The sequence below is a fragment of the Peromyscus californicus genome, unplaced genomic scaffold, assembly GCF_007827085.1.
Source record: "Peromyscus californicus insignis strain IS unplaced genomic scaffold, ASM782708v3 Scaffold_13__1_contigs__length_99412109, whole genome shotgun sequence".
Taxonomy (NCBI): Eukaryota; Metazoa; Chordata; class Mammalia; order Rodentia; family Cricetidae; genus Peromyscus; species Peromyscus californicus.
Window position 1 is genome coordinate 1,868,566 of NW_026294424.1, and position 13,204 is coordinate 1,881,769.

The 13,204-nt window shown below is 52.6% G+C and overlaps 1 protein-coding gene across 1 annotated transcript in view; it reads right to left on the reverse strand.

The window, feature by feature from the left end:
• Window positions 1–12,809, reverse strand: part of Ppp2r2c (protein phosphatase 2 regulatory subunit Bgamma) — a 95,048-nt gene extending 82,239 nt beyond the window's left edge. Inside the window, 1 exon segment of the mRNA XM_052736085.1 lies at window positions 12,618–12,809. Within this exon segment, the coding sequence (XP_052592045.1) occupies window positions 12,618–12,687 (70 nt within the window). The 5' untranslated portion in view covers window positions 12,688–12,809.
• Window positions 12,810–13,204: the final 395 nt, after the last annotated feature.

Genomic DNA, 13,204 nt, shown 5'->3' on the forward strand with positions numbered 1-13,204 from the left:
CCCGGGGGATTAGGCCAGGGAGGAAGTGTGACTCCTGGTGATTAGCTCACCTGCACTGCTGAGGCCAGGTGTGACGAGGGGCCATCTGTTCACTCACCTCCTCACTCAAACACACTCTTTGGGACCCAATAAATAGCAGGTGTTGAGTGGGGTGCAGAGGTGGCAGACACACCCAGTGGGCATGGTGTCTGATGCCAGGGTGTGAAACAGGCCCCCGGCTATTGCAGAAGGGTTGCTGGGCTCCTGTCTTAAGGTCTCGGGGGCTCACCTCTCCCTAGGGGAGCTGGGCATTTTGCCTGAGTTTTGCAGTCATCAGTGACAGAAACTGACACAATCCGACACAAGTGAAGAAAGAAGTGTGTGTGTGTGGGGGGGTGTATGAGGAGTCAGATGGGTCCCAGAGAGACCACACACATTATTGGGCAAGTGGGAGGAGACAGAGGGACAAGTCTAGAGATTCACTATGAGAACTCATGACTGGTCACCCATCTGTCATTTTGAATTTATCTGTCATCTGCACAGGTCTCAGGGGCCATTCTTTCCTAGCCATACAGTTGATCTGACTCAGCTAGAGTATTTACCTGCAGGGTCTTCACTACTCAAAGTGGTAGTCATTCACCCATAGGTGCAGTGACCCTGGATGCTGGCTTTGCTAGAAGCCCTGGCTCCTGTCTCCAGGAGCCTCCCCAAACTGCTTGGGCTTCCTCACAAAAATGGCTGCTGCCCAAACCAAACAGCCACAATGATCAGGGCCTGGCCTGGCACAGCTTGTTGATGGCCATCCTCCAAAGCCACACCCTCCCTGTTACACCCCCCACATTCTATCGGTTCTTCTCAGAAGACGACAGCCACATGAACGGTCAAGAGCAAGGACTGACAGCTGACCACACATAATGAAACACTATGAGGAGCAAACGAAAAAGCAAGGAGCTGCGCTACTGCAGACGTGACAGGTGACCAGAAAGACAGGCAAGGAGGGTGTACACAGTCGGAAAGGACCTGCAAGGAAGCCTCCCTCACCACACACCACCTCAGAATGCCACCTCTTTATTGTTGTGTTGAGAGATCTGACTGCGGCAGGCTCTGGGGGACTGCTGAGTGATATCCCTGGGGAAAGCCAGGAGTCTATGAAGATATTCCAGAAGACATTGATCTGCTTCCCAGGGAAACAAGCAAAGACACACAAAAGTGTCCAGTGAGAGATACCCTTCACAGAGGCCTGCATGGTCCCTAACAGATGTCACTTGCACAACACCCCAAAGCACACAACTCATTAAAACTCCTAAGAAGAGCCCTTGATGGATACCAGTGGCAATGGAGTCCTCTGAATTCATATGTTGTAGCCTTATGCCCCACCCTAGGCCTTCAGAATGTGCCTGCATTTAGCGACAGATTTCTAGAGAGGTGACTGAGGTAAAATATGCCCTTGTAGGTCGGTCCTAATCCAGTGTGCCTGGTGTCCTTGTCTCCTGTCCACCGGCCAAGGAGAGAGGCTTCTGGAGGAGCCAACCCTCCCAACACCTCAACCTTGGACTTGTTACGTCCAGAACTGTGGATGATACATTTCTATGGTTTAAGCTACCTTGTTCACATCACTTTGCTATGGCCACTTCTGCGGGCTCAGACAGAAGAAGTTGTGCTCCCTCCAACCTGAAAGCTGTCAATGTATATTATTAAGGGGGGTCTTAAAGAGTAAAACCCAGCATGAGCATTTAATAAATGACAGAAAAAGAAAAAAAAAAAGAGCTTGTTTCGGTTAAGATGGACTGGACAGACAAATAGAAATACATTGCTAGCTATAACAGACAGGTGATGGAAGGATGGACAGACAGACAGACAGATATAGATAATAGATGACTGATAGATGATCAATGGGTGATAGGTAGGTAGATTTGTGGGGTAGATGGGGTCCACTGTAGGAGAGAGACTTGTGAATAGCTTTAAATGCCCCAATAAGGAGTTTGGGTTTCAAACTGTCAACCTTGAGGAGTCACATAGAGATGGGCTCCTTTCTTGCTTGAAGGCATTTTAATTTCTCCTACACTGGCCCCCACCCACCCCACAAATCTACACCTCATGGTCCCACAAACTCTTCCTACACCAGCCTCACTCCCATGCTGTCAGTGCCTGCCTGTGCCCACCTTATCCATCTGGGCCCACCTTTCAGCCCTCATCTCAGACATCACCATTCCCAGGAAATGCGTCCCTGACCTCCCAAGGTAATTTCCGCCTCTCCACTCTGGTCCCTCATCACCAAGCAGATGGGCACTAAGGCAGGGGCAGAGATCAGCGGGGTTCAGGTGAGGGTATCTGGTGTGGAATTCTTTGGGAGGGGCAGGGTTAGACAGGGTCTATGTAGCCCTAGCTAACCTGGAACTATGTAGACCAGACTGGCCTCAAATTCACAGAGATCCTCCTGCCTGTGCGACCAGAGTGCACCTCACCGGGTATTATTCCGTGTACCCCCATTTTACAGAGGGGGAAACGGAGGTGTGGTCACTTGCCTAGCATCTCGAGTTTCATGAGGAGCAAAACTGGAGTTTAAATGTAGGCAGGCCATCTGACCACAGGGCTGGCCACCGCATTTAGTACCGGGACCACCAGGGCAGGGACAGCTGGCCTGATCACTTCTGATTACACACCATGCTTTAGGAGGTTGAGTTTGAGCCATCTGTTCAACTTGGCAGTTCTGGGCTCCTTGGAGGAAGGGCCCCTGCAGTGCAGGGGAGGGGGAGGCAGGGTCTGCAGAAGCTGTAAGCTGAGCATCATTACCTAGGTCTGGGCTGGTGGTGCAGCAGGCTATGGGACTTCAGTGTCCTTCAGGCAGGACAGCCGGCGCACGGTCAGTGTTTGTGCCTGGCAGTGTCTGGACTCCTCTCCTGAGCCCAGAAGACAGTTGCCTGCTGCCCAGGGAACAGGACACACCCCAAGAGCCATGGTAGCCCTGACCCTAACACAGCAGGGCCATTGTTTTCCAGGACATTGGCTGAATGGCCCCTTGTGGCAGAACAAAGGCTGCCCACAGGCTCAGGCTGGGCAGTGTGGGCTGTCTCTCACCAAGAATGGGGTCCTCGGCTGCGGGCCTGAGGCTGCTCTATGCGGAGGGCAGAACACGCAGGTGATCCCATAGGGTGAATCTGCAGGGAAAACTAGGGCCATTCTCCCACCTGCCTTCAGAGTGTGATAAGTTTGAAGTTTGGACTCTAAAATCAAAGAAGCCCAGCTACTCTAGAGGCTGAGTCAGGAAGGGTGAGAGTTCAAGGTCCCTCTGGGCAACTTGGTGAAACTGTCTCAAAATAAAAATAAGAAAGCTCGCCGGACTGTGGTGGCACACACCTTTAATCCCAGCACTCGGGAGGCAGAGGCAGGTGGATTTCTGTCAGTTCGAGGCCAGCCTGGGCTACAGAGTGAGTTCCAGGACAGACTCCAAAGCTACACAGAGAAACCCTGTCTCGAAAAAAAAAACAAAACGAAAATGAAAACAAGAGAAGAAGAAGAGGAGGAGGAGGAGGAGGAGGAGGAGGAAGAGGAAGAGGAAGAGGAAGAGGAAGAGGAAGAGGAGGAGGAGGAGGAGAAGGAGAAGAGGGTGTGACTCAGTGGTAGAGCACTTGCCTAGCATGTGTGGAGAAAAGGAATAGGTGGGTGACCCTTCTCCCTATCCCATGTCCTCACTCTTGGTTTCTTAAATGCCATGATCTTGAGGGTTCATGTCTCAGGATGTCATTGTTTGGACAAAAGACCTGAATTCAATGAAGAGCAGAGTTGGCTCCTTCAATACAGACGTACTGCAGGGGATCATGTAGGGCAGTGGTTCTCAACCTTCCTAATGCTGTGACCCTTTAATATAGTTCCTCATGTTGTGGTGACCCCCAGCCATAAATTATTTTGTTGCTACTTCATATCTGTAATTTTGCTACTGTTATAAATCATAATGTAAATATCTGGTATGCGACCTCCAAAGGGTTCATGGTCCACAGGTTAAGAACCACTGATGTAGGGGGAAGCGTGGCCATGTGGGGTTCACAACACTGGACAGTGAAGGGAAGGAGCCTGTTCCAAGCCACGACTCCTTAAACTTCCTTCCTAGAACTCCAGCTCCAAGAGAAATGCTTGGGAATTTCAAGACAGGACAGCATAGCCAGATCGCCCCCCCCCCCCCCCCCCCCGCACACTTAGTGCAGGGTCCTGGAGACTATCCAGGCTATGCACCATGAGACCAGCCCTGCAGCCAAGCCTGGAAAACTACATGACCTCATGCTAAGTCAGAAAAGCAGCTTCAATCTTGTTTCTATAATGAGATGACTGTTGATATTAAAAACAGACCCAGGTATTAAGACAGACAGACTGGAGACTCACAAGCTGCTGGCATGGGCGGCCCCTACACCCACTTCCTACCTTCCACACCTGCTACCCTTTCCATGGAACCTCAGCACGTCACCTGGCAACACTGCTCACTTCCCAAGGTCTGGAACACCTCTCAACAAAATGTCCCTTAGCTCCCGGAGCTTTAAGGACAAAACCCATAAGCCAGAGGGGGCAAGCAAGAGCCAGGAGTCAGTGTGGGAATACACTAGAACTTGCTTTCAGGGAGGAAAGGCATGACTCTACCAGCCGTGACTGATCAGCTCAGCAAAGGAAACTCAGGAGCCAGGTGTGATGGCAGCCCCTGTACCCCGAGAGACATAGGCAGGAGAGTCAAGAATTTGAGGTCAGCCTCCACCACACCATGATTTGGAGGCCAGCCTGAGCTACATGAGGCAGGGTAGGCCTAGACAAGGGTTTCAAAAAACTAGAGTGGTGATGGTCTTCCCCAAATTTAATTGGAGTATCCGCATGGCACTTTACTCATTGGGCATCACGACACCCCGGGATACCAGGAACACTGAGGCCCAGAGAGGCCGAGAGATCTGAAGGACATGACCCTAGCTCTGCCTGCTCTCCCCCCACCTCTTAAAGGGAGGCTGTGGAGCCTGGGGAGGCTCGCTGAGCCTTTCCGACAGAAGCGAGGGGAACACAAATCCAGCAAAGACCAGCCCTTCCTGGACTGCATGTAAGCACCGCTAACCCCTCACCTAAACTCAGTTTCCCCATAGGTGGGAATGTGACTTTGGCTGGCCAGTCTGATGAGAGTTTTGAGGGCAACTCTGGCTTCAGCCATATCTCATTTGTAGCTATATTAGGAGGGGGCCCCTGAGCTCCAGTCCCCGGTGGGCTGAGAACAATTTTCCCAGTGGTAAGCTCCTGTGGGAAGCTCACAGAGACAGAAACATCAACAGCAGCACACTCCTCACAGCTAATGATCCAAGCAGCAGCCAGGACCATGGAGGGAAATCCAGGGCCAGGCAGCCCTGATGGGAGTGGCATAAGAGACAGGGGAGGGCTCCCCAAAGAAGCCGGTGAAAACCCCTCCCAGATTCCCTACCTTCAGTCAACGGAGTGCTAAAGGGTCCCTCCTGGGTTTCCTGACAGAAGGGCTGAGGTAGACATCAGGCCCAGACATCTCCACCCTGCCACCAACAATGCAGGCTTAACACTTGCCCCCACCCAGGGTGCCAAGATGGCCATCAGAAACCGCAGGGCTTCTGTACTCTGCCAAGAGGGGCCCCCTTCCTAGGGACTTTATCTTGCACTCGTTCTCCAGAACTAATTCCTGCTACCATTCTGGAAGCTGCTGGAAGATGACATTACCCTTGGACCAATCGGAGCAGCCAGTGCCTGAGTTCTCTTTCTAGGAAGCACAGGCAGGGGAGGGGAGGTTGGAGGGCTCAGCCTAGACACTGGACACTCGATGGATGTGCTAGACTCCCACAGGCCAGACCCCTGCTCATCAGAGCCTCTCTATTCCTTCAGCTCTAAAGCCAGTACAGTCCTGGAAGGACAGACAACTCTAGCATCACACAGAACACATGGGTGCCAGGAAAGAGACACCTATGTCCAGGAATGACGGCTGAGGAATTCCAGGAACCAGTAAGAGACCGTGCTCCCTCAGCCCCCTACCCTGGGGAACACAGAGCGACTGGTCACTTCTGGGACTGCCCCTAGGCTGAGCTCCTGTCCCAGGACCACTGCTGCATGATGTGGACAGCCCAGAGGCTATGCTGACCAATGCACTAAGAGGAGGATGGATGGGTGGACTAGGTCTGGTCAAGTCTAGACATGTCCATGTTATTCAAGCTAGAGCTGAGTCTTGGACCTGTCTCAAAACAGAGTGAAGCAGAATCCTTTGGGAGATGTATGTAGTACTTTAAAATGTCTGATAGACACTCCCCAGTACCCCATCCTGGAGCACTCCCCCTTTCTTAGGCGCAGGTCCCTCCACTGTCCCAATAGCTTCTACTTCATTACTTACCTCCCCTTTATCCCCATCCTAGAGGCCCCCCTTGCTTGGGTTCAAGTCCTCCCACTGAAAGTTTCTATTTCTCTTCTTACCCCCATTTCCCAAGTTCTCTGTGCCCTGCACCCACAACCAAGGATCACACTAACTCTCAACAGAGCTGAGTTCAGTCAAAAGCACTCACTAAAAAACCACCCAAGCTATTCTAATTCACATCAAGGTGTGTGGGGGTACGGAGCAGCTGGATACTCGGGGTCTTGTGGTCCTCCCCACCCCTCTACTGAGGGTATAAATAGTCAACAGACCCAGCTGGAATGATCTTTGCAAGTGGGCACAGCTGAATGCCACAAGATGGCAGTTGTTTGGCTCAGAGGATAGTCCTATACAACGAAGGATAAGGAGCATGTGCCCAGAGAAAAGAGATAAAACCTTTGGTTCTGACTTTAGAATCAGAGAACACTAAATGAGAAGGGAACTTGCAGGTCAGTGAATTTGCCTTTTCTTCACTAGACGAGAGGATGGAGCTGAGACGTCACAATGATGGCAAATTAGCAAGTGGCCACATGGCTGTCGAAGCCTTTCTTCTCCTCCAAACAGCTGAGGTCTCTGCGTCAACATGAGGCTGTGAGTTTTCATCTTAGTGACTCACCAGTCAGGCTGGCCCAAAGAAAAGGAGTCATGGTACCAGGTCATCTGGAGAGGGGTCTCAGTACAATGTACCCTGGCCGAGGGGTCTGGGACCCAGGTATTCTGTAGAGAGACCTCCAGAATTAGAAAAAAAAAAACTGAATATAGGAGCTAGGAAGATGATCCAGTCAATAAAGTGGCTGCCATGCAAGCATGAGGGTCTGGGTTCAATCTCCAGAAGCTACATAGAAGCCCGGTGCAGCAGCAGACACATGTAACCCCAGCATTGGGGAGGTAATGACGGGTGGGGCTCTGGAGCTCACTGGCAAGTCAGCCAGGCCTAACAATAAGCTCCACGTTCAATGGAAGATCCTATCCTGCCCCTCTCAAAACAAATAAATATGGGGCTGGAGCAATAAATAACTCATCAGTTAAGAGTACTTGTGGTGCTTCCAGAGGATCTGGGTTCAATTTCCAGAACCTATATAGGGCTCAGAACCATGTGTAACTGCAGTTCCAGAGGATCCAGTGCCCTCTTCTTACGTCTTTGAGCAACAGGCACACCCTCGGGTAGCCAAAGAGCTGAGACGTTGCTAGTATTATTGAGTGAAGTGTCTCTATGTGGGCAGATCATCCATTCCAAAAGGGAGGAGAGAGACCATAGTGAGGAAATACTAGACCAAAGCAAGACTGAAAATCAGAAGGACAAACTCCGAATTCTGAATCTCCCGTCCAGTGTCAAAGTGCTCTTCAGATCTCCAACTCCTTCCTGCTGTGGAATATTATTTTAAGATGTGTTATATTTGTTTATGCTGTGGAACATTTGTTTTTGTTTTTTTGTTTTTTGAGACAAAGTTTCTCTATGTAACGGTCCTGGCACTCGCTTTGTAGCCCAGGCTGGCCTCAAACTCACTGAGATCCACCTGCTTCTGCCTCCCAAATGCAGGGATTAAGGGCATGCGCCACCACTGCCCGACGGAACATTTGTTTTAATAAACAAAGATGTGTTGTATTCTTTTTTTTTTAATTTCTTTTTTTAATTTTCCAGAGCTGAGGACCGAACCCAGGGCCTTGTGCTTGCTAGGCAAGCGCTCTACCACTGAGCTAAATCCCCAACCCGTGTTGTATTCTTTTATGTTGCATTTGTTTAACTCTGTAAAGCTGTGTTACTTTGCCTGTCTAAAACACCTGATTGATCTAATAAAGAGCTGAGCGGCCAATAGCGAGGCAGGAGAAAGGACAGGCATGGCTGGCAGGCAGAGAGAATAAAAAGAGAAGGAGCAGTCTGGGAAGAGAGGGATGAAGGAGTAAGAGAACAAGGAGAGGAGGATGCTAGGAGTCAACCACACAGCCGCACAGCCACACAGCCAGCCACCATGAAGTAAGAGTGAAAGTAAGACATACAGAAGTAAGAAAAGAGGCAAAAGGTAGATGGGATCATTTAAGTTAAGAAAAGCTGACTAAAAAGAAGCCAAGCTAAAGCCAGGCATTCATAAGTAATAATAAGCCTCCGTGTGTGATTTATTTGGGAGCAAGGTGGCAGGCCCCCAAAAAGGGTAAAGAGTAAAAAAAAAAAAAAAGCCAACACCACCTTCCAGCTTTGTTGACTGTAACGCTTCTCTCTCTCTTGAGGTGGTTCCACACCCAGCCTGCAGTTTCCCACAGCAGGTATCCCATGACTCTAACATCTCCAACATCTTGAGGTTTCCAAGGCAACCCAGGCTTCACATTCACAGCTTCATGCAATGCCCTATCTGAGCCTCTTACTTAGGGACACCTCTGACACATACCTGGCCTCAGTAACTTTCCTTAGTCACCGAGGGAAATCCCACAACCTTTTGCTTGGATCCTTGACTCTAAAGCCAGGACCAGTGAAAGCTGTCAAGTTCTGCAGTTGATGGGGCTGGAAATTGGTCCCCTCATTCAGTTACATTTGTATCAGCTTTCTGTTACTGTTTCCTTCTGTGATTAAGCCTTTCTTTAATTCCTTTTCACAAGCAGGAACCTTAGCTGTGTGGGGAGTCACCCTGAGGTTATCACTCCCTTTATTCCATTTAGCATCAGGCTTTTCTTTAAACTTGCCATCTCCTTGGACACTTCACTGAGTGCCATTCCACTTCCTGGTGCTCCTTTTCTCCTCAAACTGTCCATTTTGTATTTCTCTTTGTCCAGCTCGCTTCTTTTCATGGTAAGAGCTGCATAAGAGTAATTACTAATAACCACATGACAGAGTCAATACTGGCTGTCTTGAAATCTCCTCTGCCAACACCATTAATCCAAAAACTCTTCAACTTGGCTTCAGGCAGACTTTTAGGACAAGGGTAAAAAACAGCCACATTCTTTGCCAAACTATCCCAAGAATGGTCTTTAGGCCACTTACTAATAATACTCTTCCCCTTTGAAACCTCTTGAGCTGGGCCTCCACAGTTCAAATTGCCCTCAGCAATGTTTTCCATGTTCCTAATAGGATGGACCATTAAGCCCTGCTTAAAGTGTTCAACCACTTTTCTAGTCCCAAGTCCCAAAGTCCTTCCTATTCCTCCAACAAACAGCATGGTGAAGCCTGTCACAGCAATACTCTACTCCCTTGTACCAACCTCTGACTTAGTCACTGTTCTGTTGCTATGAAGAAACACCATGACCACGGCAACTCTTATAAGAAAAGCCATTTAACTGGGGCCTTGCTTACAATCTCAAAAGCTAACTTAGTCTATTATCTTCGAGGTGGAGCATGGCAGGAATGTTGCTGGAGAAGTAAATGAGAGCTACATCCTGATCTGCAGGAAGAGATTGAAAAGGGTCTGGCATGGGCTTTTGAAACCTCTAAGCCCACCCCCAGTGACACACTTCCTCCAACAAGGACATACCTCCTAATCCTTCCAATCCTATCGTACTAATTCTACTTACTAAGAATTCAAATATATGAGCTACTAAGCATTCAAATATATGAGCCTGTGGGGGCCATTCTCATTCAAACCACCACACGATGAATGGCTAACAGAACTCTGACTGTTCTGAGGATATTTAGGATTTGCTAGGAGAGTCTGGAACTTAGGCAGGGCTGGATTCAAGGGTTTAGTAGGGGTTGGTCTTGAGAAGTGGCGCTCGGAGGCGGGGGGGGGGGGGGGGGGGGCATTCCAGAGAGAAGACAGAAACAGTGCAGTGCCCCAGAGTCAGGAAGGAAATGGCAAGCTTAAGGAATAGCAGTAAATCACATAGTTGGTATGTCTAAGTAAGCAAGGACCTACCTCCAGGTAGGATGGGAAGGCATACACCTGGGTTTTTACAAAGTGAATCTCAACATCCACTATGAGGACAGGAAGCTGGAGTGATTTATTAAATGCCTCCAGGAAGCCTAGTCCTTCCTGTGAGCACTTTACACTCTCAGGACCACTGTCATCTCCACAGTCCTGAGACAGAGGTCACTGTCATCTCCACAATCCTGAGACAGAGGTCACTGTGACTTTTCCCTTTACAGAGCAGACAAATGAAGCCCAGGGAGTTTTAGTGACTCATGGGGAAGCTCAGCAGCTGGTGAGCCATAAACAGAACCTGAACACAAGTCAATCTGCCAGCTGACAAATCCGTGCCTGACCTTGAACTCAGAGCATAAATCAGGACTCCATAGTGTGACTGGGGTGTGTATGGGGTCTTTGTGTGTGTATGGGGTCTTGTCTTCATTTAAGGAGGCCACAGTTCTCATCCCCTTTCAGTTAGAGTCTAATGGGACCCACACACACTGCTCAATACCCAGAGCTCATGATGAGATTTCCACCAGGCCCTACAAGAAGCCCTGGGACACAATAGATGCTCAATACATTTCACCATCTCACCCCATTTTCATAGCCTGAAGGCTTGTGGGGAGGGTCTTGTTCTCTCCCACTGTACGGATACGAGAAACTGAGGCACATGAGAAGAGACTCCCCTACAGGTCACAGAGCTCATTGCTAGAACACAGGATGGACAAGGGCAGGAAACCTCCATCCAGTCCCAGGTTGGAATATGAAGGTTCAGGGGATCACAGCAGCAGCAACAATTGCTGAACCATGACGGTTCTTCCTCCTCAAGCAGACCCTGCCCAGGTGGTTTTATTAAGGAAGAGGAAGTAGGATGCGGATGGGAGCAACACTTTGAACTGTCCCCCAGTGAGGTGGGCACCATGCATTTTGTGTTTGTTACACCTAAGCTCTGAGGCCCACTGGCTCATCCCCAGTGTGCAGGTGAAAAAAGGTTGAAGCTTTCCCCCAAGAAAGCCCGACTAACACTGGCCCTGCGCACGACTCCCTGCCAAGAAGCCCCGAAGCCCGCCAGCCACGCAGGCTGCCTTCTGCCGCTAGGCAGACTGTGAGCAGAAGATCATCTTCACGAAGTGCGACCCTCCTCCGCATCACCCAGCGGGCGACAAAGGACTGAGTTCTGCGCCAGGGGCCTCCCAAAGCCGAGTTAGGGCAGTGCCGCCACCCAGCCCGGGCCTGGCAGCCCTGCCCCCTCTCCCCGCACATCCCGCGGCAACGCGTGACTCAGCGGTTCTCCCCGGAGCGCTGAGCGCCGCCCTCAGCATCCACACGCCTGGGTCGCACACCTAGCCTCTGCCTCCCGGGTCCGCGCACCCGCCGGGAGTCGCCGCGCCCGCCTCATTTCCGGCAGAGCTCAGCACCGGGGAGGCCGGGCCCACGCAGGTTCCTTGGAGCAGGCACCCACGCACACCGGCCCCCGGGACTCAGTGCCAGGGCCCCTCCCACCCGGGGCAGCCACCTGCTTAAGTCCTAGACACCTCTGGGCCAGGCCCGCAGCCCCCGAGCGGGATGCGCCTACACTGCCCGGGAAGGTCTCCAGCACCAGGGTCCCCGTGGGGCGCTGTAGCCTGGTCTCGTTCTCCCACTGGAGCGGATTCACTCCTCCGGCCCTTGGCTGCGGGCTGGAGCTGTCCCCACCGTTCCTGCGGCCAGGCCAGGCCTGGGGACCCCGGAAGTTACTGTCACATTAGCAAAGGATCCTCTGCATCCCACCAGCCTTTGGTGGGGACTGACGCACAGGGCCAACTTAGGGGGTTTTAAACGCAGAGCCCATTTGGGGTAGCATGCCCCACTTTTTCGGGAAACCATGAAGGTCTAGCTCAGCTCCTGTCTCAGTAGCACTACCCAGGAATAAAACAGTAGCCGGAACGAGCCTCCTTCCCCCTCCCACGCAGGGGATCCGCCTCTGGAGGCCAGGGAGGTGCCAAGGCAGCTGAACCCTGGAGGGTCGGGCAATGGAATTTTTCCCCCTGGGTCCCTCTCCAGAGAGTGGGCAATCCAGAAATTTCTGCGGGCTCTGATCAGGCTGAAAGGGCAAATGAAGGATTTTTAAGCCTTTCCACGTCCCGGAGATTTCCACAGCAGATTTGCTGCAGGCTTGGGCTTTGTAAATGATAGTCAGGGCCCGATCCAGTGCCACTCGGCGGGGGAAGGACAGCTGCGTTCCCGAGGGCGACACGGAGGAGGGCGCTGGGCAGCGGTCGGAGCCCCCCGGGTCCCTCCCTCCCGGCCCGGGGTCGGGGTGGGGTGGGGGGGACACGACACACAGCGCGCGGTCCAAACCTTCGGAGGGCATTCGGTGCGACGGCATCCCCACGCCGCGGCCGGCCGGAGGGGGTCTCAGACAACACGTACGTTACCTTCTGTCACATAGCTGTGGTCCCGCAGGAAGCTGTGGTTAATTTTCCGCGTGTCCGTGTCCTCGCCCATTGAAGGCCGCGCCCGGTGCCCTGGGCATGCCCCGCCGCCTCACACCGATGCAATCCGCAGAGGTCGCGCTGGGCGCGCGGGCCATGCCGCCGCAGCCTAGCAGGGTCGCGGGCCGCCGGGGCCCGGGAGGGTGGGCATCGCGGCCGGGTGGCCGGGGACAGGCGGGCGCCGCGCTCAGGCGAGCGTGCGGCGGGCAGGCGGTGGCCGCAGCGTGGGGCGGGCCGGGGCCGGGGTGCGCATCCCGGCCGCTCGGTTCGCGCTGCGTCCGGGCGCCTGGCGGTGGCGGCAGCGGCGGCAAGGGGACGCGCGCAGCGCTGAGCTCGGCTGCGCCGTGGCGGGGCCGTGTTGCAGGCCCCTCCCTCCGCCGCGCGCCTCTCCGCCCCCGGCCGCGCAGCTACCGCGCAGGTGGAGCTGCTGCACCGAGCTCCGGCCACAGCGGTCACCTCTGAGCCCGGGACGCCACCCGGGAGGAACACCTATCTTGAGTGGAGGCCACCTAGGTGGCCAGGTGTTCCAA